Genomic DNA, 26,291 nt, shown 5'->3' on the forward strand with positions numbered 1-26,291 from the left:
CCTTCCCACAGTTATCACCCTAAAGAGTTCAGAAGCCCCTTTTCTTTGTCTTGTTAGTTCTCTTTACACAGGAGTGTATCATCTTTTGTCAGAATGGTATAAAAGCCTCCAAGTCTAGCTGTTTCTTTGGGGATTTTCTCTCCTTTTTATGAAGCCACTTACCCCATGTCACATAAAACTTTTAACATAAAATAAAACATGTATGCTTTTCTTCTGTTCATCTGTCTTTTGTCAGCTTATTTCACAGACCCATCCACTGAACCTCAGAGAATAGAAGAAAATTTTTTCTTCCTTTATAGCTCTTTGAAGGAGTACAATCTAGGGGCTTCCTTGGTGACTCAGTGATAAAGAATCCATCTGCCAGCGTAGGAGACACAGGTTTGATTCCTGGTCTGGGAAGCTCCTACATGCTGTGGGGCAACTAGGCCTGTGTGCCACACATATTGAGCCTGTGCTCTAGGCCCGAGAGTTGCAGCTACTGAGCCGTGTACCCTATAGCGCGTGCTCCACAACAAGAGGAGCCACCACAGTGAGGAGCCTGCCACACTACACAACGAAAGCCCTCCACACACCACAACTAGAGAGCAGCCCCTGCTCACTGCAACTAGAGAAAACCCAGGAGCAGCAATGAGACCCAGTGCAACCAAATAAATAAATAAAAGTATTAAAAAAATAAAATGAAGAGTACCATATAGTTATGTCATAGAATGTTCCTCAAAATGAGTTTATCTGATGCTGCTCCATGATTTGACTCAGGTTATGCTCTGTTTTCAGGAAAACCACATTCGTGATACTGTCTCCTCTGATTCGTATTAGGAGGCAGATGATGTCAGTATGCTCAGTTGCTCAGTCATGTCCAACTCTTTGTGACCCTATGGACGGTAGTCAGTCCCATTATTAATGATACTGACTCTAATCACTTCGTTAAGGTGGTGTTTGCCAAGTTCCTCTGATATAAAGTTGCTATTTTTTCTTTTGTTATAAGTAATTTTTATAGAGGTACTTTGAGACTATGTAAATAAATATTTTATTTCTCATGAAAACTTCCCCACTAATTTAGGATTGATGATTCTCATTTGAACCAGTTACTACTATATATATTACAAAATAGTGATTTTATTAATTCTATCATTTCTTCCCCAGTTATTAGTTGGCATTATACTGCAGAAAGGAGCTTCCCTTCCTATGTATCTATGGATCCATCCATCTAAGCATCCACCCATCTATCCATCCATCTGTTGTTGCTCAGTTGCTAAGCTGGGCCAACTCTTTGGACTGCAGTATGCCAGGCCTCCCTGTTCCTCACCATCTCCTGGAATTTGCCCAAGTTCATGTCCATTGAATCGGTGATGCCATCCAATCTATCCATCTATTATCTATCTATCTTCCATATCGACGTATATTCTTATGTCATTCAGTGTTAAAATACAGTATCTGCACTATTTATTTGGAAGCTCAGAAGGTATTGGCTTTGGCCAGTGGGAGTCTCTTCAAGCTGCTTCCCACATGCTTTTGACATATTCCCATCATTTTTTGATCATTTTATTAGAAAATATTTTGGCCTAACAAGATGTTCCTAGCTCATTTTAAACTTTTCTTGCCCCAGTCTCAGTACTGGCTACTTCTCCAAAAAGGCCTAGTTATTTTCAGTAGGGAATGGTATTGAGAAACAATATCTTAATAGAAGACCCACACTTATGTAAAATACAATAATAATTTTTTAAAAATGTACCTAGCAGAATCAAATGCAAATTCTTTCTGACAGACTACACTTTATTCAAGGCCTCAAAAAAAAAAATCCCACAAATAAAATTCCAAGGAGAATTAGCATATCATTGTCAAAAATAACTAAATTATGCATGGAAAAAAGATACCATATGCAAGAACAAAAAGAAACAATAAACAACAGAAATCAACTTACAAGAAAAGAACATTTACTTTAGGTATGTAAGAGCTTAGAGAGAAAATTATAAAACTTTACTAAAAAGCATTATAGATGAATTAAACAGATGGAGAACTATACTGTTTTAAAATTGGAAGACAGTATTATAAAGGTGTTAACTATCCTCAAAATGTTCTATAATTTCAATGCAATTCTAAAGAAAATCCCACTAGGGTTTTTACATTCAGTAAAATTTATATGGAGAACCAAAGGGGAAAAATAACTAAGATACTCCTGAGGAAGAAGATGAAGTAGGTGGTGAGACTTGTCCTAGCAGAAATCAAGTATTATTAGAAAGCTACAGAAATTAATACAGTGGGACACTGGTACAGGGACAGATAAACTGACCCCAGTCAAATAGAGTAGAGGGCCCAGAAACAGACCTATGCATCTAGACACCTGATATATGAGATACTTGGCAAGGCAGATCACTGAAGAAATTGGGGTGAGACAATTGGTTAGTACAGAGAGAGTCAATTTCACATATATTAAAAATTTGAAGTGAAAAGAAAAATTTTACAGCTTTTAAAAGAATCTATTAGATAATATCACTTTGGTCTCAGGGAAAGAAGGATTTTTTAAACAAGGAACAAAAAGACTAACCATAAAGGAAAAGACTGCTAAGGTCAGCAATATTAAAACAAAGCACTCTTGTTTGAAAAAACAACATTAAGACAAAAATATAAGCCAGGAACTGACGAAGCTTCTTGCAACACACATAACTGATAAAAGATTAGTATTCAGAGTATAAGAACTCCTATAAATCAATAAAGAAAGAGAGAGACTATCAGAGACATAGAGACCAAAAGAAAATAAATGAAAGACACACAGAGGTATTTCATAGGAGAAAACCCACGAATAATCCATGAAAAGACTTCCAACCTCATTAGTAATTAGGGAAATGCACATTTGATCACAGCATGCTACCATTCTTCCCACAAGATTAGCAAAAATTAAGAAATCTGATTTTATAAAGCTACTGCAGATGTGGATAAGGGACTATGATACACTGCTGATGCACAAATTGTTACAACCACTTGGAGAACAACTGGACACTGTCTCATGAAGTTGAACATTTATATACCCCATGACGTAGCAAATCTACTTTGAAGTACTCTAGAGAAATCCTTAAATATAAGTACCAAGTATATTCAAAATAGCAAAAACAAAAGCATCGAATTAGATAACTGAAATGTTCATCAACAGAATATAAAGTGTAACTGAGATCAACGTGGATAAATCCTATAAATACACAGAGTTTAAAAAAAAGCAAATCACAGAAAACTAAAAACAATATAGTACCATTTTTATAAAAACTCAAAAGTAGGTAAAATAATATTTTTTAAATCCATAAAAATGTAAAAGTATTATTTAAAAAAAGGTGAGGGACTGACAACAAGAAAAAAAATTCAGGGTAGAGCCCCTCTTGTGGACGGGCAGGCTCTGGCGAATGTGGAAATGTCTTTTTTGGCCATGCCACGCAGCATGTGGGATCCTAGCTCCCCGAGCAGAGGTGGAACCCATACCTCCGGCACTGGAAGAGCAAAGTCCTAACCACCGGACCACCAGGGAAGTCCAATGTGGCAATACTGACCATGTTCTCGTTGTTTTGTTGGGTAGTGGGTTCATGGAGTTCGCTTTATTATGCTTCTTAATCTACATCGGGTTTCTCAGTCTTGACACTATTGGCATTTGGGGCTGGATGCATCTTTACTGCGGGGGGCTGCTCTGTGCACTGTAAGATATTTAGTAGCATCCCTGGCCTTTACCCACTAGGTGCCAGGAGCACCCCGCCCCTACCCAAGTGTGACAATAAATGTCTCAGACATTGCCAAGGTCCCTGGGAAGTAAAATTGATCCTGGTGAAGAATCACCGATGTGTATGTTTATGTATTTTGAATGTTTTAAATGCTCTGTAATAAAGCAAAGTTTAAAAGTGATGAGCAGAAGCTTCACTGTCTGTGAAGCACAACTAGGAAGTGATCATTAAGAGCTGAGAAAACCAGAGCCCGCTGAAAGCCTTTGAAGTGACAGCATGGAGCAGTGAGTCCTGACAGTTTCAGAGGGGTTTTGACTAGCAGGTGATACTCTGAGAAATGGTACCGGGTATCGGGAAATCAAGGACTCCAGATACACTGCAGGAAATTTTCTCCAACTTTTCTCAAGACTTTGGGAAATTCAAAAGCTTGATTTAGCCTCTTAGTGTTTTTTAAACAGGGCCTTCAGTGTATATAAGACCATCTAAAGAATTGAAAGAAGTCCGTATATTTTGTTACCTTTGAGGCGCTGGCTGTGACTGTAAATTCACCATACAAATGACTGGGATATTTCCAGGAATCAGAAGCAGACAATGTAACACTGCAGGTCTGGGATGTTGAGTGACTGATATCCCACTCACCACTGCACCTCTTTAATCCCAGAGCCTCCCCAACAATGTGTTTCTACTTGACAGCATCTGTCTGTCTGGTTTCTTATATTCACACCACAGTCCCCCTTAACCCCTCATGAGTCATGTCTGACTCTTTGCAACTCTATGGACTGTAGCCTGCCAGGGATTCTTCAGGCAAGAATACTGGAGTGGATTGCCATTTCCTTCTCCAGAGGATCTTCTCAGCCCAGGGATTGAACTCGGGTCTCCTACATCTCCTGCATTGGCAGGCGGATTCTTTACCACTGAGCCACCTGGGAAGCCATTAGAATGATTGTCTAAAATGTAACACAGTTACTAAAGCAACCTTCATGGGTAGGATGACTCACATTTTCTTGGCACTTGCTCTTACCATATGTCCAATTCAGAGGAATACTCAGTGGCTCCCAGCAAGGCATCAGGAGGGCGGTACCAGAGAGTCACAACTTCTGAAGAATATGTCTGGCTGGGAATGGACTTGGCTCGAGCAAGACCTGAGCGAAGGGGGAAAGCACAGAACTTGTTGTCCTGAGACTTCCTGGAGAGGCACATCGATAGAGTCTGCCAAGGGGAGTGCAACTGGCAGAGTAAACGATATTTTAAAAATAATACACAAATTTCAGTGCTTTTAATAGAGCTACTCAACTATCTTGATTCTTGTGTACCTCTTCAGCGCATTAATTTCTCTAAATTTAGCCTACTTTGCAGCTAGATGTGGCCTTCCTGGCAGCTAAGTGTTGCAAGGCAACTAAATTTTTGCCTATTTGATATGAATAAAAGTGACACGTGAACTTCCTGGAGGGGTTAAGTGTTGGTCCCTTTTCTCCTTCCTCCAGGCTGTGGTGAGGAGGAGGTGGCTGCCATCTTGAAATATGCCAATGGGCAACACCTAGGGGTGGTGGGGCTCACATGACAGAAGGAGAATGAACCAAGACATTTTGGGGCTTCCACAAAGCTCTGACTGCCTAGGCCAGATGTTATATGAGAGAAAATTAAGCTTCAAGCTTGTTTGCACCTCTGTAATTGGAGGTTTCTGTAACAGCAAGGGAAGGTCAATTCGTAACTAATGTGACCACCCTCCATTTCTGCAGTTCAGGAATCCCCAGTTTAGTAGACAAAGGGTAGGGACTGTTAATCCACATTAGCTAGTTTGGCAGGAACTTAGATGAGTCATTCTCAACTGCTCCTCTGCAAAACAGTACATTTATCAGTTAACTATTTAGCTCACAGAATCACATGATCTATAGCCATATGAAATCTCAATAGATGAGTTTACTCTTGTAGTGAATTTGATAAACGAATGTCTGTTACATGCTTACTGCAGTTATAGCAGTGTCATTTGACATCTGCCAAACAGAGAAGAGGGTCTTCTCAGCTTATATGGAACCAGTTTTTCAACAAAAATGTATTGAGTACCTGTGATGGTGGCAGGTACTAGGGATTTAATGAGAAGCAAAAATGGAACCAGGCTGCCCTCATAACATAGTCTAGTGGAGGAGACAAAACCATCATATAAGTACATATGTATGTGCATATGTATAAACAGTGATAACTGCTAAAGTGGAAAGATAGTGACACTCAGGGTAAATCTGCATCACTCTGATGGGAATGAAAGCCTCAGGTACCTGGTGGCTCAGTGGCAAAGAATCGGCATGCAATGCAGAAGACTCGAAAGAAATGGCTTTGGTCTGAGGGTCAGGAAGATCCCCCGGAGTAGGAAATGGCAACCCACTCCTGTATGCTTGCCTGGAGAATTCCATGGACAGAGAAGCTTGGCAGGGTACAGTCCGTAGGGTCAAAAAAGTTGGACAGGACTAAGCGACTGAACACACGCACATACACACACCATACAGTCCCACCTGTACAGAGACATAGGTGTGCTGGAACCTCCATTCTAGCAAGAGTCCAGCCTACTGTCTGGGGGTGACCTCTTTATCTGGTCATCCTGGGATAACTTTGATCTAGTCTGATGGAATTTGTACATCCACCCAGATTTAGGGAAACCTAAGAAGTACCATTCACTCTACAAAAGTCTCTGCATCAAAAACAGCAGTGAGGTAATAGGGGTGCCCCCTTTTTAGGATCTGATTAGACTGAGGCTTGATGGAACCCTGAGAAGCGATCAATCTCTCTCAGTTTCTTGCCTCACAGTTACTGTATGGTTGTTTGATATCCTCAAAAAATGTCATGTTCCCTGGTCCCCACTTTTCAAAGTCCAGGCCTATTTGACGCTTTAAACACATGCACACAAAGGCATCATTGTTCATAGCCTAGAAAGAGACTCAGGGGGTGACTTACCAAAATCAGCCAGTTTGAGCTCTCCCAGGTGACTGATGAGTAAGTTCTGAGGTTTCAGGTCTCTGTGAAGAACATGTTGGTGGTGGATGTATGCCAGGCCCCGCAAAAGTTGAAACATGAAAAGCTGGAAGGAATGAACACCTTATCTAAGCAGATTTGAGCCACTATGTGTTGATTTCTCCTCTAAATCAAAACCAGTCATCTGAAAGAATATAGTAAAAGTGTCTCTTAAGAGACCAAAAAAAAAAAAAAAAAGATTTTACATTCAAACAGGAGAAAAAAGGACAAGGAAAGTCAAATAAGTAGACCATGTCCTAAACAAAGGGATTCTGGTTTTTCCTGACATCTCATTTCTTTGATACTGAAGGAATTACCCTTCCTTAAAAATCTAAACTGAAACTTTGAAGTTTCCTTTGGAACACTAGTTATTGATTTAGATGTGAAAGATTTAATTTTTTTCCCACCAATGAACTTGGCATACAAGATCAAAGTTGACCTGGAAATGATATTCTAAGGTTTACAACTGCTTAAGGTTTCCAGGCTCTCTGATATAAAACCCTTTTAAAAACAGAACACAGGGAGACCAGACTGGGAAGTATATCCTTAGATGGTGTTAGGAAATAAAGGAACCATTATCTTTTTAAACATATTTTTAAAGTCTTAAGTTCAAAGTGAAAACAAGGGAAATAGACAGTATAGATTCAGAGGGAAAAGACACCAAAATAAATTAGACCAAGAAAAAAAATCAAAAGAGAATAAGGAATAAATAGTAGAGAGAAGAAAAAAAAAAAAAAAAGAGGAGGGAAGCAAAAGGAAAAATACATCCTGGATCCAAATTTTAAAACATTGCTGGTGATTACAAGGTACAGAAACCAAAGACATTAGTAGATTCTCACCAATATAGAAGCCTAAGGGAAAAAAAGAGAATGATTAGTATTCCAAGTGTCTTTTGCTATTTTCCAGTGCAACTGGCAACTGAGAGTGCAAACACCAACGTTGGTGTTTACAAAGACTTATGCCAACTGAGAACATGTTCTAGCAGTTTTGAAAAGAAAGAGCCAGCCCCAGCATTTCTGGGACATGAACCTAATAGAAGACACAAAGTTGTGCAGATAAATTCACTTTTTCCATCACATCTTGGAAACTAGGAACTTCAGAGATGCTTTTATAGAACCTGTAATGACCTAACAAAGACTTGGACACATTGGGATCAAGTTGATATGCGCCATGGTCTGAGCAAAGCAAGATCCTGGAGAGTTTGCCTCCCATGGCACAGCTGTGGCTGTGTGAGCTCCATGCAGGTCCCATATCAAGGCCCCCAAACCATTTAAGAATGTGTTTATATGTCGGTATAGGATTTTTGTGCCTTGACAGTTGAGTGATGGTAAAAATGAATAACAAGTGAATAAAAAGTGAATGGTAAAAATGAATAACAGTGTGTGGTACCAGGAAGAAAGAGAAAGAACTGGGATGAGAAAGACTCATAGAACCAGCAAATATCTGAAATAGGAGCCTCAAGAGAATTTTAACATTCTTAAATGGCTTGGAGACCTTGATATGGGACCGGTATGGAGCCCATACAGCCACAGCTGTGCCGTGGGAGGCAAACTCCCCAGGATCCTGCTTTTCTCAGACCAGACCCTTGTGCTCATCAACTTGATTCCACTGTATCCACCCTCATGTAAAAACCCTTGTCCTTGGATTTCCATGCCATCTTTCTCTACCCCTCTTCTCACTGTCATCCACACAACTCCTACCACTCTCCATTCACTCAAGACTTGGACACCTGGATCACAGCTGTTGTTCCCTTGACATCAGTGCTCAGGAGAACATGTCCAGCCGACCTCCACACTCCAACTCATGCTTCTCCAACCCACTTTAGCCCCTCGCTCTCATGGTCACACACCAGGTCCCACCATCATATATAACTGTTTGTCCTCTGAAATGTAAAATTCCTCCCCCTACAAAATGATTTCTGCTACGATCTCTTTATTCATCATGTTTTCACGGTGCTCACCAGTGTCTTTTTAAAATATTCATTTTTTTGGCTGTGCCAGGTCATAGTTGAGGCATGCAGGATCTTCAATCATTGCTGTGATGTTTGAAATTTAGTTGCAGTATGTGTAAACTAGATCCCTGAAAGGGATCAAACCTGATCCCCCAGCATCGAGAGCTTGGAATCTTAGCCACTGGACCACTAGGGAAGTCCCACCAATGTCCTTTGCTACAAAAATCCAATGGATGTCTTTCACTCCTTCACTTTACAGGATCTGGCTTTGTTGCTTCTGTCTTCCTTCCTGATGCTCTTTCCTCTACTTGGTACCAAAATCTCTTAATTTTTCTCCTACAGCTCTGACTGTACTTTCCATAGGCTCCACTTTCTCTACTGATATCTAATATGGTGATATTCCTTAGGGCTCCATCATTGACCTTCTCTTATCACCTTACATGCTCGTCTTACCCATCTTATCCACTAACATTGCTTCAATTAACAACTGTATTCTGATAATTTGAAAGTCTTTAGCTTCACTTCAGATCTCTTTCCTGAACTGTTGGACCCATATAGTCTGAAGTTCACCTGGACATCCCATAACATCTCAAACCCAGTATGCCAGAACTTAACTAGAAAAAGCACTGCTGATGCTTCTATCTCCCAACAATTCTGGTGAAGTAATCAGTGGCCCATACGTCCACTTTCTTCTACCACCAATTCACACCTACACCACTGCTATCCTCACGTCCTAGCCGAACCCTTCTTTGTTGTTGTTTTCCACAGTCCTTTCCATTAGTACCTTCACTCTCCTAATTTAGGCCTTTATCACTTCTGACCTAGAACCTTGCCTTTCAAAGTTTAGTCCTCAACCAGCAGCATCTGTATCACTTTGGAGTACGTTAGAAATGCAGACCTCGAGCTTTGAATCAGACTTACTGAATCAGATCCCCAGGTCATTAGTGTGCTCACTGAAGCTTGAGAAGCACTGGGCTAGCCCACACGGAAACTCCTAACTGAAATCTTTGACTCCAGTCACCTCTCTTTAATCTATCCCACAGACCACAATTACATAAATCTCCTTCTGATCATGCCATTCTTTTTCAATCAAGCCCCTTTAATGACTCTACTGTCTAAGAAATAAAGTCCATATCTTAGAAAGTAAGGCTCTCAGCCACATACCCAATCTACTCCCCCAGACTCATGTACTCCATGTCACTAAGACAGTATCTGTTTCAGGCCTACAGGACCAGAGATTCAGGATGGCACTAGTGGAAAAGAACCCCAACCAAGAATCTCTCTGAGCAATGGCAAAAGCTGGTTTTATAACTTCAGGAAAAGTATTTCTTTTCAAACTTGAATTCTAATTCTGCAAAATAAGGAAGTTAGACCAACCCAGTGTTTTAAGGTTTTTTTTTCCTTACTGCATTGCACAATAAGAAATAGATATGCTTCCAGTTTCCACATTCATACATAGATAGAAGCATAGTTTCTAATGGAAAAGAAGCTGCACAAAATAAAACTTATTCTTACCAAGTGTTGCATACTATATTTTCTATTCCTTTCTCAAGAGGGTTTCTCAGGTAGCACTAGTGGAAAAGAGCCTGCCTGCCAATGAGGGAGACATAAGAGATGCAGGTTTGATCTGTGGGTCAGGAAGATCCCTTTGAGGAGGGCATGACAACCCACACCAGTTTTCTTGCCTGGAGAATCCCATTGGCAGAGGAGCCTGGTAGCTACAGTCCATAGCGTCGCAAAGAGTAGGACATGACTGAATCAATTTAGCACACAGATACACATTCCCTTCTCACCCATTCCATTAAAAAAAAAATGCTGGTTGCTGATTACCAGTTGATTTCATAACCCACTAATGGACTAGCACCTGGAGACTGAAAAAAACTATAGTCCCTTCGACCCCAACAGTCCGTGTGACTTTGGGATCTTCTTCCTTGAACACACCCTCTACTTCCCTGCTCTGAACCTTCGCTGAAAACATTCCTTCCTCCTCTAGCATCTTCCCCTAATCCAGCCTCTGAAAAGCATTGCAGCTTGTAAGGTCTGGCTTTTCAAAACCTCTAAAAATGAGAAGATATCTTTTACTTCCTTGCACATCTACAACATTAGATCTTATTTCTTACTTGATATTGTTCACAAATGTCCTGGAATAGTGGTGGTATATACATCTTACCTCCTGTTTTTGACTCTACATCTTTTGAGGATAGGAATCATGTCTTCTACATCTTTCCATCCTGCTAAACACTTAGCATAGTGCTTGCTACAAGAATCCCTCAAGTCTGAAATGTTCTATCTTTCATACAGTTACTCTTTTTCCAACTGTTCTATTTAATCAAACCTCTGGTTCCTTGACTCTTCTGCTCTCTCCCTAGCTATCAGTAACCTGCCCGTCTTCACTTCCTTCCCTCAGATTGGACTCAGTTTAGAAGCCCCTGACCATCCCTTTAGCCTCTCTCTTGATAGTCTCCAAATATGTGGCCCAACATGTCTGGCACAGCCCCAGTGTCTCAATCAGTCCAACTTTCTACTTTCTCTGCTCCTCTATTTGAACTAAGTGCTGCCATTAAAAAAAATAAAAAATAAATCCCACGATCATGCAGATAATTTAATAGATTCCATCTTCATCAGAGTCCTTAACACACTACTAGACATTCCTTCTTGGTCCCCCTAGTTAGTTTTCTATTTTAGTTTCCTCTAAGTATTTTTAAATGTTTTCATTCTCTTCAAAACCCTGTCTTCAAACCTTCCTTGCCCCTTGCCTCCATGACTGGAGTCCCCTATGAGTCCTCATAGTGTTCCTAACTAACATGGCCATAGCCCCCGTCACCTTGCTTCTCACTACCTATCTAAGTCCATATATCTTGCTGGGCTTCAGCTCATTGAAAATAAGAAACACAACTTTTTCATTACTGAAACCTTAGGATTTAATATGGTACTGAGTACTCAAATATATCTTGAATGAATGAATAAATGAACACATAAATATTAGTTAAATGAATGGGTACATCACATATAAATCTCTTATGGTTATGTTAAGGGCCAATCAATTAATGCCAATAAAACCTTAGAGAATGAAAAATATGACATAAAATGGTTTCTAAAATTTATAAGAGATGTGGAATTATAGCTAGTTAAGAGTTTAACATTTCTATTCCAATAACTGGAAAAATGGAAGTCGGTCCCACATGTAATAGGATCTTATAGAACAGGTAGAAAGATAACTGATAAAGAACCAATCAAGGTAGTTTGCTAGTTCTAGTTGGGAACTTCAAGTGCAACATGAACTTTATCACAGAGCACAGTAGTCTGCTATGAAGAAAGTATTTATTTTATGATAGCTTAACTTCACTTCTTTCCTTTTGAGGAAGTTCTTTTAAATTGGGTTATACTTCTAAAGACACATTTGCTTGATGGTGATGACTGACAGGGTTAGGTTGCCCAGAAAGCAGCTGGACTTTGCTCCATATCTTGAGGGCAGATTTTTTTTAAACTTTTCTCTAGAATATCAATGGTGTCCATCTTCTTAGCTAGTGTCATGGGCTTTCAGTTTGTGATGGCAGTCTGTTTCAGAATTCTGCTGTGGGCAAGCCAGAGGGGAGTCCCAGCCCTCAAAGTACTTACCCTGACATTATGAGGATGAAGCCCTCCTGGGTGCTGAGACATATACTGAGCCAGGTCTGTGTGCTACACGAAACGGTGGAGAGAGTGATGTTTAGTGCTTGGGCAGTGTCACAAAGCAGACCGCAGACTTGACTCTCAGAGGTATTACAAAGCTCAGAATTTTTGAGAATGACGTGCAAAAGGTACACAACCAGGTTTTCTGAGACACCACTGTTGAAGTCAAACGCAGTGTGTCTTTCTAATTAGCTGCTCTTAGAAGGAACCCTGTTTCTTGACACAAGAGAGGCTCATTTTTTAAATTTTTTATTATTTTTTTAAAATTATGAAAGTATGATAACACATTTATAGGAGACTTGGAAAGTAAAGAACAAAGTTACATATAGTTCCACTATATATTATAATTTTTTAAAGTAGATAAATTAAGATTTTTAGTTGGAGTTTCAATACCATACTCAAAAATTAATAGAATGACTATACCGAGAAGTAGTAGGATATAGTAGACCTGATAAGCACTGTCAACCAATTCAACATAATTAAGATTTATACAATTTTCACACACCAGTAGGACACAAATTCTATTCAAATCTCCATAGACTGTAAACTGGAGACACTGGAACATATCCAGGAATGTAAAACAATGTGTAAAAATTTCCTGGTCTAAAAGTATTGAAATAACACAAGAGAGGTTCATTTTAAATGACTCCACTGAATACAACGATGTAGGGATATTTGTACTCTCCAAGTGTCCTGAAAAGCAAGTCAGATACAAATACTTTATGCTTTCTCTCTGCTAATATTCAAATGGCTTTTTATCTTTCAAAAATACAAAATGATTTATTCTATAGTAAACTTATATGGAGTTTTTTAAAACCCTGTGGTTTATGTCATTATTGTCAGTGAAAAAAATTGTGGTCTCTCCTCACATAGTGACTAAAACTAGATTAAAAAATAAGTGCAAAAGTTTTATTTAGGAGGCAAATTTGCAACGTTCATTCTTGCTAGTGAGAGGGGGAAAAAGGCAACAAAAATAGTGGGTAAAAAAGCGTAAGAAGAGTAGTGAAATTTCCAATAATGAAAATTTTCATGACACTTTTCACATGGTTATGAAAGTTCTGTCATGCCATAAAATATTAACAGATTCATCCTACAAGCACCAGGCTTTTCCCTTACACTTTGCAAAATGCTGGGACAACTCACCACATATTCAAATACGAATGTCAGTGTCTCTTTGGTGTGTATTATGTCATGCAGCAGCACGATGTTGGCATGTTTCAAACCCTTCAGGAGTGAAGCTAGAAAAATTAAACAAAAATTTAATTAAATCATTGACCATGAAAGTACTGCTTTAAAAATATCAAGCACTATTTGTTTTTTAAACATTTCAAGTCAAGCATTCTGATTTTTCAAGCCTGTAAAAAACTTGTTGTGAAATAATATTTAAAACTATTTTAAAACTTCATTATTTAGTAAATGGTCAGTCACTGCATTTACATAACTTATTTTTCTTACAGTCCAGAGAGGCTGCAAAAACAAAAAAGATTCCATTTACCCAGTCAATTTCACCAAAGTACTCAGAGCACTTTGAACATGCCTCTCTCTGGAAAGCTTATCAACTCTGCTTCAGAGCTACAGGAGAGGAAGCCTGGAGAGATAAAGCCCATTGGAGGAGCAGGGAAAGGGATGTTCTGCCTTCTAGAGCAAGACTTTGCAAGATGTGACCATACTCTAAAATTCAAAGTCCCACAGGAGGTCAGCAGAGCCTGTGGATGTGATTGATGGAGGGCAGGGATAAGAGCATGGGATGAAGGACTGCTGAAGCATAATACAGAGACTGGAGGGGATTTTCATTTCACAATGGGAGAATTGAAAACCTGTGGAAAGGAGGAAATTCTGTTTAAAAAGAGGAGAAAGCCAAACTTGGGGAGCCCAGATGAGTGGGAAGGGCTGAGGACTGGCTCTTGTATCTTCAATAACAGGTTATTATTAGATCACTAAGGGCCCCTCTGGGCTTCTCTGGTAGCTCAACTGGTAAACAATCTGCCTGCAATGTCGGAGACCCTGGTTTGATTCCTGGGTCGGGAAGATCTCCTAGAGAAAGGATAGGCTACCACTCCAGTATTCTTGGGCTTCCCTGGTGGCTCAGATGGTAAAAAATCTGCCTGTAATTAGGGAGACCTGGGTTCGATCCCTGGGTTGGAAAGATCCCCTGGAGGAGGGCATGGCAACCCACTCCAGTATTTTTGCCTGGAGAATCCCCATGGACAGAGGAGCCTGGCAGGCTATAGTCCATGGGGTTGCAAAGAGTCAGTCATGACTAAGCAACTAAGCATCACTGACTCAATGGACATGAGTTTGAGCAAGCTTCAGGAGATGGTGATGGACAGGGAAGCCTGGCATGCTGCGGTCCGTGGGGTCACAAAGAGTTGGACACGACTGAGTGAACAAAAACAACACTTCACTGTATCACCTTGTAGAGGTGCCTTTGTCTATTTTTGGCTTTTTCTTATATATGGACTGAAAATAATTACTCTGTAATGTTTTCTACTAGAGAATGATATTAAAAGATTCTCAGCTGAAGCCATTTTCTAACTTAGAGATTTGGAATTATAGTGCTATGCTACTACTACTACTACTAAGTCACTTCACTCGTGTCCGACTCTTAGCGACCCCATGGACGGCAGCCCGCCAGGCTCCTCCGTCCTTGGGATTCTCCAGGCAAGAACACTGGAGTGGGGTGCCACTGCCTTCTCCGTATAGTGCTATAGAGTATATGAAAGAATCAGAATTGATAAATATAAAATATCGTATATTTTCTTTAAAATGTTTCTCTTGCATTTACTTAACATTTATACAACATGCTTCATAAAAATAGATTTCTATTTTTATTTTTACTTTTGCAAAAGGAAAAAATGCCTGAGTTAAGGATTTCTAACTTTACCATAATAAAATAGAAAGGCTTTAGAATAGAATAGAATAGATCTGAATATGTAATGCCTGATTACTAGCTCTGTGACCTCTGACCAGTTATCTAACCTCTCTGAAGTTCAAACTCCTTCATCACTATGACAAAAATCACACTTTATCAACTAGAGTTGATGTAAAGTTTCAAAAAAAAGATTGAGGTGGGGGGAAGATGATATTATGTGCCCAGTCCTCAAAGAAGATTAGTTCTATGAATGCTTCCTAATGAATCCCGCTAATGGGTTGAGGGTCCTGGAAGCGCTTTTTAAACAAAGTTTCTATTTTTATAGAAAGATATTTAAAATAATGTACATTATTAAGACATTGATATATAGGTTAATAAAACTAGGGAACATGTTCTTATATAAAAACATCATATTAGCCTATTCCAATGAAAGTGTTATCTCCTAGTTGCAAAAAAAAACACTTAAAATACAGAGCCCATTGGGAAAGATTCTGTAAGTTTCAATGAAGGTGTCTAATCTTTTCCACTAGCAGAGGAATAAGGATGGGCAATATGCCTATTGTGTCCACTGTTGTGTATATAGCAGTCAGCAAAATACCTGGCCATAGTAGGTGCTCAATGAATACTCGTGGAATGAATGCAGGGAGAGTGTATGGATTTTGACTCAGATTTTGCTTGACTCGCAGCTCTGTACTAGAATTGTAATAATATCTACCTCCAAAGGACTGAAAGAGGTTAACACATAAAAAATATCTGGCGCATGTATTAAGGTATATTGCTCTTAGTGCTGTGCATACTTTTGCTGATTTCATTATATTACATGTTACAAGCAAATAATATTCCAAATGACCAGATTAATAAATTGCCACATGCTTTCTACTATACATACAGAGACTGCACATATAGTAAAATCCTACTCAATGAATCTTTGGCTGATACAGCATTAGAGCAGCCAAACTGTTCAGGAAAAGTAATTCCTACTTCAAGGCTTTTTAGAGAAGTCTGCATTGCTCATTTAGTTTTTCTGCATGTGGCTTTTGGTTGCCTTTTTAGCTAGTGACCCTGGATTTTAACTAATGAACTCCAGCTGTTCTTCTTTTGCCTTCCAGCCCTTCTCATTTAACCTCCTGTCTCCCTGGCCTCACATCCTTAAAGTTCTTACAGGAAAAATGGGACAGTGCCAAAGTTTTCAAATGAGGCCTTCTGTCTTCTTGAAGAGAGAGGGCTCCTCTATCAAGGGCTCCCAGCATTTACACTGGTGGAAAAAGAAACATGCGTTGTTGGAAACTGGATGCCTAACAACCTCCAGTGTGTCAAAAAAATCCTTTTGTGGTTTTTCTTATTTAACAAGCAAAGCATTCAGTAAGGTAAGTCCATAAAACAAACCAAGAAAGTCCACAGTTGAATACTAAATGTAATTGCAAACACCTGTGATGGAGAGGCAATTTCTCAGTAAATAAGAAATACAAGAAACATTTAGCATACAGAACAATGCAGATCCAGCATTTCTGAACCATGCTGAGAACCATCTGTTAGCAAAACCGGCAAAGTTTTCACTCTTAAAAGTCAAATGTCAACCTGAAAAAAACATGTCTGCGGAGAAAATCTGAGCAAGGCAGGCCCGTAGCAACAGGCAAGCACACCTCGCAAAGGAAACACTGAGAAGAGGGCGAACCTGGGCCTAGAGACCCACGCCTGATGCTGGCCACCTGGGGATGTCTACTATGCTCGGAAATGCTCCTTAGCCTGTCCACACATCTCTTTCTAAATCTGATCATCCTTTCATGGGGACCACTAATATGTCCATCAGTAAATATAGCGTCCATTATATTAAACACTTAAAAACACACTTTCCTCCAGAATGCACCTGATCGTACCAGGCTGAAGCCCCAGCTAACCAGATAGCCATTTGGTCCTTCTACTGAAATTCAGAATGACATATTTCCCAGGGGCTTTGGAAGGCTTTTGAAAATGGCATCAAATTCAGTTATAAACTCATTTTCTGAATTGCTTTTCCCAAGCCTGTTTGCATGACCCATCCTCCAAGCTCACTTCAAAATCTATTGGCTCAATTAGCCATACTGAGACTGACTGGTTCTCACCTCAGTTTACAAGGTCTTTTTTACCTTCATTATAACACTGCTTACAACCTGAACCATCTGCTCGATTACAACTGAAAAGATATATAGCAAAGATCAGATCTTTCTTCTCATCTTTCACAGAGCCCTGCAGTATGCTTTGTGTACAGTATGTGCTCCATAAAAAAAGGGAAGATGAAGTTGTTAAAAGGGGACAAGAAAGACCACAGAGGAGCCATTTCTCTGGGTTTTCAATGAAAAGGATAGTAATTCTATTATAATTTTATTTCAAATGGCTCATGTAAGAAGGCTAATAAGTTTCATTTTAATGATTTATCTTCACTGTACTGGCGTCTTGATTTTTAAATTATAAATTTTTAGTTATCTTGATAGTGAATGAGACATCACTAAGAGAAAGGAGCAAAAAGATAAAGATATTTGCCAACATGCTGAACTCTGAAGATGAACCCTGTGATTATTGTTTCATATGCATATTGTCACTTAACTTTCATAATAACTCAAAGAAATAGGTATTGGAGATCAAACCAGTCAATCCTAAAGGAAATCATACCTGAATATTCATTGGAAGGACTGATGCTGAAGCTGAAGCTCCAATACTTTGGCCACCTGATGGGAAGAGTCAACTCGTTGGAAAAGACCCTGATGCTGGGAAAGATTGAGGGCAGGAGGAGAAGGGGATGACAGAGGACGTGATGGTTGGATTCCATCACTGAGTCAATTGAGAGGAGTTTGAGCAAACTCCGGGAGATGGTGAAGGACAGGGAAGCCTGGCGTGCTGCAGTCCCCGGGATCACAGAGTCAGACACGATTGAGAGACTGAACAACAAATCCTCTTTCTGCAATAGACGTCTTAAATAGGAAAAGTAATCTACCCATGGTCACAGCACGAGTAATCTGTAGATCTCTGAGATTCAAGCCCAAGTCCTGCTGACACCAGACTTCTCATCTACTTGCTCTACCACCTGAGGTTCAGAGAAAATATAGGCACAACACTAAAAATACATGCTTTTCCAGAGAGATTTTCAAATACCATCTAAAGAACTTATTTTCAGGTAAGCTGCTTACTAAGGATTTGTAAGTATATTAATTTTCTTCTTTGTATGGATATTTCTAGGGTTATGTAGATATGGCCTTAGCACGCAGCATGGGCCCAATCTCACAGATGATATTTAGTAAATACTCACTGAGTTCATAGTTTGGGTCAATTAATATAATAGTTTTGAATTCTAATTTCTTCAACAGTAAGTAATAAAATGATTTGGAAAACTGGTGTGAAGAATAAAATCACAATTATAACATTACTTCTATAAATATCAAAAGCTAGATGCTGAATGGATAGATTCAATGTGATTTTATCGAATCAAAACCTTAAAACATCTCTTGGGTCCACTCTACTGTTCGTACCTTCCCGGATGGCTGTAAATGGGACTCCTTCCTCTGCATTCATACTGATGACCTTTAAAGCCACTAGTTGTCCATTTATCCTGGAAGAGTCGGGGGAAAGGGCACACATTTGTCGACATGGCTCATAGCAGCAATTTATACTAGAGATGGCTTAACAAAAGCAACTTTCCTTCAAATTTTATTCCAGCATATAAAATGTACAATTTTCTCAAAATAAAAAGTTTTAAAAGTCATATGTATATATCAAACCATTGCTTTCTCTTTACCAAAGTGATATATATTCATTACAGAAACATGGAGAATACAGGAAAGCACAGAAGACAAACCCAACAAAGCCATCCTCATGTTCCGATGTATATTGTTCCTTTTATTTACCATTGTGCACTGATTTGAGCCATCCTTATTTTTCATCTGAACTATTGTAATGAACTCCTAATAGCGTTTCTCCTTATATGTTTATACCCCTACTATCTACTCCCAATGGTAGTCCAGGGAATCTTTTTAAAGTGAAAGTCAAAACAAATCACTTCTGTGCTCAAAACCCAGCATTGTCTCCACATCTCATCCTGAATAAAAGACAAATTCTTACAGCCAGATCCTAGGTGCTACCTGACCTGCCCAGTCCCACCACTCTCTCTCTGTTCATCACCTCCTACTCTCCACTTGCTCATTGTTCTGTTTGCTGATGTGACTAAATGCCAGAAAACAGAGACGATGTTAATGCAAGTGTAACTATACTGTTTGTTTTTAATACAGTGGGTTTTATATCATATTATTAGTTTTTTTCCATTTAACTTCTAGTAATTCGTGTATTATGTGATATTTAATAATAACATTTTATCAGATACATATGTTACAATGTGTTTTGCCAGTTCCAAATATTTTAATATTTTCTCTATTAAAAATACTATTATAAAAATACCCTGACAATCATATTTGTTTGTATTTGCACATAAGTCTTTTCACACAGCCTCTGTTATTTTTTCAGGGTTGAGATAGAATTGCTATATCAGAGTATGCAGCAGACAAGTTTTTATTGTTTTGCACACATGTTCCCAAGTTGGGTCACAGAGTGGTCGCATCACTAACTGGTCATGAGGCTGGCCATTCTAGCACCCACTCACTGACACCAGACAGATTCCTTGCTTTTCAGTGTTGTTGCTTCAATATTTCATTTTTTAGAACTGTTTTAGATTTACAGAAAGGTTGGGAAAATAGTACAAAAGTTTCCCATATACCTCACATCCATTTTCTTCTATTGTTATCGTACTTATATTAGTTATCATACATTTGTTGAATTAATGAGGCAATATTGATACATAATTATTAACTAAAGTCCATAATTTATTAGGAATTCTTTAGGGTTTTTTGCAGTAAAATTGTATTGCTTCTTGTGGCGGCTGCTGCTGCTGCTAAGTCGCTTCAGTCGTGTCCGACTCTGTGCGACCCCATAGACAGCAGCCCACCAGGCTCTGTCGTCCCTGGGAATCTCCAGGCAAAAACGCTGGAGTGGGTTGCCATTTCCTTCTCCGATGCGTGAAAGTGGAAAGTGAAAATTGAAAGTGAGGTCGTTCAGTCGTGTCCGACTCTTGGAGACCCCATGGACTGCAGCCCACCAGGCTCCTCCGTCCATGGGATTTTCCAGACAAGCGTACTGGAGTGGGTTAAAGCTTGGGAGAGTATAACTAACTCAGTTGGTAAAGAATCCACCTACAATGCAGGAGACCCTGGGTCAGGAAGATCCACTGGAGAAGGCATAGGCTACCCACTCCAGTATTATTGGGCTTCTTTTGTGGCTCAGCTGGTAAAGAATCCACCTGCAATGCGGGACACCCGAGTTTGATCCCTGGGTTGGTTGGGAAGGTCCCCTGGAGAAGGGAAAGGCTACCCACTCCAGTATTCTGGCCTGGAGAAATGCAAAGGGGTCACAAAGAGTCCGACGCAACTGAACGACTTTCACTTTCACTTTTCAACATGACCATGGGATTCCCTCATAGCTCAGTATTGCAGCATATGCCTGCAATACAAGAGACCTGGATTTGATTCCTGGGTGGAAAAGATCTCCTGGAGAAGGAAATAGCAACTCACTCCAGTATTCTTGCCTGGAGAATCCTATGGACAGAGAAGCCTGGCAGGCTACAGTCCATGGGCTCGCAAGAGTCGAACACAACTTAACAACAAAACCACCACCATAACATGATACGATAAGCCATAAGATTATCATACTCAGGATTTTTCCCAATAATGTTAATTAACAAAGATTTTAATAATTCCAAGTAATGAAAGACATTGTTGTGTTAGTTACAATAGAAAAAAAAAGAAATAACTGAAATGTTCAACATTAGAGAAACAGTTAAAAAAATTGTGGTACATCAGTATAGTAGAGCATTTTGCATTCATAACAAAAGTTAAGTCCAGAGGCATACAGAAAGAAACATGAAGCTTCCCTGGTGGCTCAGTGGTAAAGAATCTGCCTGCCAATACAGGGGGAGATACAGGTTTGATTCCTGGGTCTGGGAAGATCCCACATGCCACAGAGCAACTAAGCCCATGCGCCACAACTACTGAGCCTGTGCTCTAGCACCTAGGAACCATAACTGCTGAGCCCACACCTCGCAACTGCTGAAGCCCACATGCCCTAGAGCTCGTGCTCTGCAACAAGAGAGGCCCCTGCAACTAGAGGATAGTCCCTGCTCACTGCAACGCGAGGAAAGCCCACGCTGCAACAAAGACTCAGTATGGCCAAAAATAAGTTACATTTTAAAAAGCCATAAAGCTTATGATAATATGAAAAATAGAATACACAATAGAAAGCACACCGTATTTGTAACTAAACAATCTATGTGCGTGTGGAAGACAAAATGCACGTGTGCATATTGCTATGATAAAGTGATGGAATGATTATACAGTAGATGGATTTTTAAGTTTTAAAAATTCATCTGCTGTTGTATATTGCCTAGTAAAATAGCATTTACAAGTTTATTACAACTTTCCAATTTTATTTCAAAATGCTTTTATCACAGAAACTATCCTTTCTAGTTATGTATAAATTTATGAAAATCAATTTACCTCTCTTAGTCTTTCCAAAAATTGAGATATATAGCATTGCATATTCATATACAGTGTATATACATATAATCCTGTAAATTTAAGGTACATATGATCCTGTAAATTTGCATCAGGTTGATTTGATACATTTAGGTACTGAACTATGATTACCAAGATTTCTTTAGTTCTTACCTGATATCCTTTTTCTATTCTATGATCTCATCCAAGACAAACATTGCATTTAGTTGTCATGTCTCTTTAGGCACCTCTTGGCTGTGACAATTTCCCAGACTTTCCTTGTTTTTGATGACACTGACAATTTAGAGGAGTACTAGTCAAGTATTTTGTAGGATACCTCTTTATTGGAATTTTTCTGATATTTTTCTTATGATTAGACCATGGTCATGGGTTTTGGTTTTGTCACATGGTGTTAGGGTACATGCTGTCATCATAATACATGACTTTTGAAGCAGCCTTAATCACTTGTCTCAGGTAATATCTATCAGATTTCTTGTAAATTTATTCTCCCCCTAATCCCTTTCCACACTGTATTTTGGGGGAATGTCACTCTCAGTAGCCCACACTTAAAGAGTAGAAAGTTATGCTCTGCCAGCTTGAAGGTAGAAGAGTTACATAAATTGTCTGGAAATTGCCTCTTCTCTCCCATTATTAATTAACCACACTACTTCAAATCCCTTGTGATTATACAGTGGAAGTGAGAAATAGATTTAAGGGTCTAGATCTGATAGATACAGTGCCTGATGAATTATGGAATGAGTTCGTGACATTGTACAGGAGACAGGGATCAAGACCATCCCCATGGAAAAGAAATGCAAAAAAGCAAAATGGCTGTCTGGGGAGGCCTTACAAATAGCTGTGAAAAGAAGAGAAGTGAAAAGCAAAGGAGAAAAGGAAAGATATAAGCATCTGAATGCAGAGTTCCAAAGAATAGCAAGAAGAGATAAGAAAGCCTTCTTCAGTGATCAATGCAAAGAAATAGAGGAAAACAACAGAATGGGAAAGACTAGAGATCTCTACAAGAGAATTAGAGATACCAAGGGAACATTTCATGCAAAGATGGTCTTGATAAAGGACAGAAATGGTCTGGACCTAACAGAAGCAGAAGATATTAAGAAGAGGTGGCAAGAATACACGGAATAACTGTACAAAAAAGATCTTCATGACCCAGATAATCATGATGATGTGATCACTAATCTAGACCCAGACACTTGGAAAGTGAAGTCAAGTGGGCCTTAGAAAGCATCACTATGAACAAAGCTAGTGGAGGTGATGGAATTCCAGTGGAGCTATTTCAAATCCTGAAAGGTGATGCTGTGAAAGTGCTGCACTCAATATGCCAGCAAATTTGGAAAACTCAGCAGTGGCCACAGGAATGGAAAAGGTCAGTTTTCATTCCAATTCCAAAGAAAGGCAATGCAAAAGAATGCTCACTATCCACACAATTGCACTTATCTCACATGCTAGTAAAGTAATGCTCAAAATTCTCCAAGCCAGGCTTCAGCAATACGTGAACCATGAACTCCCTGATGTTCAAGCTGGTTTTAGAAAAGGCAGAGGAACCAGACATCAAATTGCCAGCATCCGCTGGATCATGGAAAAAGCAAGAGAGTTCCCAAAAAACATCTATTTCTGCTTTATCGACTATGCCAAAGCCTTTGACTGTGTGGATCACAAGAAACTGTGGAAAATTCTGAAAGAGATGGGAATACCAGACCACCTAACCTGCCTCTTGTGAAAACTGTATGCAGGTCAGGAAGCAACGGTTAGAACTGGACATGGAACAACAGACTGGTTCCAAATAGGAAAAGGAGTATGTCAAGGCTGTACATTGTCACCCTGCTTATTTAACTTCTATGCAGAGTACATCATGAGAAATGCTGGCCTGGAAGAAACACAAGCTGGAATCATGATTGCCGGGAGAAATATCAATAACCTCAGATATGCAGATGAAACCACCCTTATGGCAGAAAGTGAAGAGAAACTCGAAAGCCTCTTGATGAAAGTGAAAAAGGAGAGTGAAAAAGTTGGCTTAAAGCTCAACATTCAGAAAACGAAGATCATAGCATCCTGTTCCATCATGTCATGGGAAATAGATGGGGAAACAGTGGAAACAGTGTCAGACTTTAATTTGGGGGGCTCCAAAATCACTGCAGATGGTGACTGCAGCCACGAAATTAAAAGATGCTTACTCCTTGGAAGAAAAGTTATGACCAACCTAGATAGCATATTCAAAAGCAGAGACATTACTTTGCTGACTAAGGTCCATCTAGTCAAGGCTATGGTTTTTCCTGTGGTCATGTATGGATGTGAGAGTTGGGCTGTGAAGAAGGCTGAGCACCAAAGAATTGATGCTTTTGAACTGTGGTGTTGGAGAAGACTCTTGAGAGTCCCTTGGACTGCAAGGAGATCCAACCAGTCCATTCTGAAGGAGATCAACCCTGGGATTTCTTTGGAAGGAATGATGCTAAAGCTGAAACTCCAGTACTTTGGCCACCTCATGTGAAGAGTTGACTCATTGGAAAAGACTCTGATGCTGGGAGGGATTGGGGGCAGGAGGAGAAGGGGACAACAGAGGATGAGATGGCTGGATGGCATCACAGACTCGATGGATGTGAGTCTGAAGGAACTCCGGGAGTTGGTGATGAACAGGGAGGCCTGGCGTGCTGCGATTCATGGGGTCGCAAAGAGTCGGACATGAATGAGCGAATGAACTGAACTGAACTGAACTGAACTTATTAATAGCCCTTTGGATTCATAGGTATTCATTTTATACTTTGGGTTACAACCCAATACTATTTTATTTTGTTGCTCAAAATTTTCCACATTTGTTCTTTGGGAGCTGTTTCAGTTGGCTTCTGGGTCCCTTTGACATATTTCCGCAAATGTGGGGCTTGTTTATCAGGTGCATGCTTTTATCTTCAGTTTAGGTATTTTTAAAAGGTGAAAAGGAGGATTCTATTTTAATTTCTATTCCTTCAACTACCTGTGGAACTGAATTTTTATAAGCTTATTGGTCTTTTATGTTTTTTGTAGTTTACCTATTTGTCCATTGGGGGAAGTAATTTGCGTATACCTCTTACCAATTTCTTTTGTTGGCCTTATCATTTCTTTGAAATTTTAAACTTTCAATTTCTTATGACATTCAGTATTTTTCAAAATGCTTTACTCAGAGAATAGGTCTGTGAAATTTTCCCCACCCCCTATGCTAAAAATTTTCTGGTCAATAATGAAGGTGAAAGTGTAGTCACTCAGTCATGTCTGACTCTTTGCGACCCCATGTACTGTAGCCCTCCAGGCTCCTCCATCCATGGGATTCTCCAGGCAAGAATATTGGAGTGGGTTTCCATTTCCTCCTCCAGGTGATCTTCCTGACCCAGGGATTGAACTCAGGTCTCCTGCATTGCAGGCAGACTCTACTGTCTGAGCCACCAGGGAAGTCAAATATGTTTAGAAAATGCTTTATACTTTAAAACTTTTCTTAATCTTTTTTAGACAGTCATGCTATACATCAACATTTTAAAGATGCTGAGAGCACCTATGATGAAGGATCACATTATATTTTGATTTAGGGTTACCTGTGTCAATTTGACCATGATAAATGTTTCAGTGAACCTCTATTAAAGTATCTCAGAATTGAGGGGTCCCAGCTCTTTCAAATCCTGAAAGATGATGCTGTGAAAGTGCTGCACTCAATATGCCAGCAAATTTGGAAAACTCAGCAGTGGCCACAGGACTGGAAAAGGTCAGTTTCCATTCCAATCCCAAAGAAAGGCAATGCCAAAGAATGCTCAAACTACCACACAATTGCACTCATCTCACACGCTAGTAAAGTAATGCTCAAAATTCTCCAAGCCAGGCTTCAGCAATATATGAACCATGAACTTCCAGATGTTCAAGCTGGTTTTAGAAAAGGCAGAGGAACCAGACATCAAATTGCCAACATCCACTGGATCATGGAAAAAGCAAGAGAGTTCCAGAAAAACATCTATTTCTGCTTTACTGACTATGCCAAAGCCTTTGACTGTGTGGATCACAATAAACTGTGGAAAATTCTGAAAGAGAAAGGAATACCAGACCACCTAACCTGCCTCTTGAGAAATCTGTATGCAGGTCAGGAAGCAACAGTTAAAACTGGACATGGAACAACAGACTGGTTCCAAATAAGAAAAGGAGTAAGTCAAGGCTGTATATTGTCACCCTGCTTATTTAACTTCTATGCAGAGTACGTCATGAGAAATGCTGGGCTGGAAGAAGCACAAGCTGGAATCAAGATTGCCGGGAGAAATATCAATAACCTCAGATATGCAAATGAAACCACCCTTATGGCAGAGAGAGAAGAGGAACTAAAAAGCCTCTTGATGAGAGTGAAAGAGGAAAGTGAAAAAGTTGGCTTAAAGCTCAACATTCAGAAAACGAAGATCATGGCATCTGGTCCCATCACTTCATGGCAAATAGATGGGGAAACAGTGGAAACAGTGTCAGACTTTATTTTTGGGGGGGCTCCAAAATCATTGCAGATG

General features: G+C 39.6%; 1 protein-coding gene across 2 annotated transcripts in view; it reads right to left on the reverse strand.

Annotated features, from left to right (window-relative positions):
• Window positions 1-26,291, reverse strand: part of CDK15 (cyclin dependent kinase 15) — a 92,232-nt gene that overhangs the window by 60,256 nt on the left and 5,685 nt on the right. For both annotated transcript variants that reach the window (XM_005676378.3, XM_005676377.3), the window contains exons 4-8: window positions 18,703-18,782; window positions 13,471-13,565; window positions 12,274-12,336; window positions 6,648-6,771; window positions 4,723-4,843 (exon numbers count right to left, since the gene is read on the reverse strand). In XM_005676378.3, coding sequence (XP_005676435.2) covers window positions 4,723-4,843; window positions 6,648-6,771; window positions 12,274-12,336; window positions 13,471-13,565; window positions 18,703-18,782 — 483 coding nt within the window. The remainder of the gene's footprint in view (window positions 1-4,722; window positions 4,844-6,647; window positions 6,772-12,273; window positions 12,337-13,470; window positions 13,566-18,702; window positions 18,783-26,291) is intronic.

The sequence above is a fragment of the Capra hircus genome, chromosome 2, assembly GCF_001704415.2.
Source record: "Capra hircus breed San Clemente chromosome 2, ASM170441v1, whole genome shotgun sequence".
Classification (NCBI taxonomy): Eukaryota; Metazoa; Chordata; class Mammalia; order Artiodactyla; family Bovidae; genus Capra; species Capra hircus.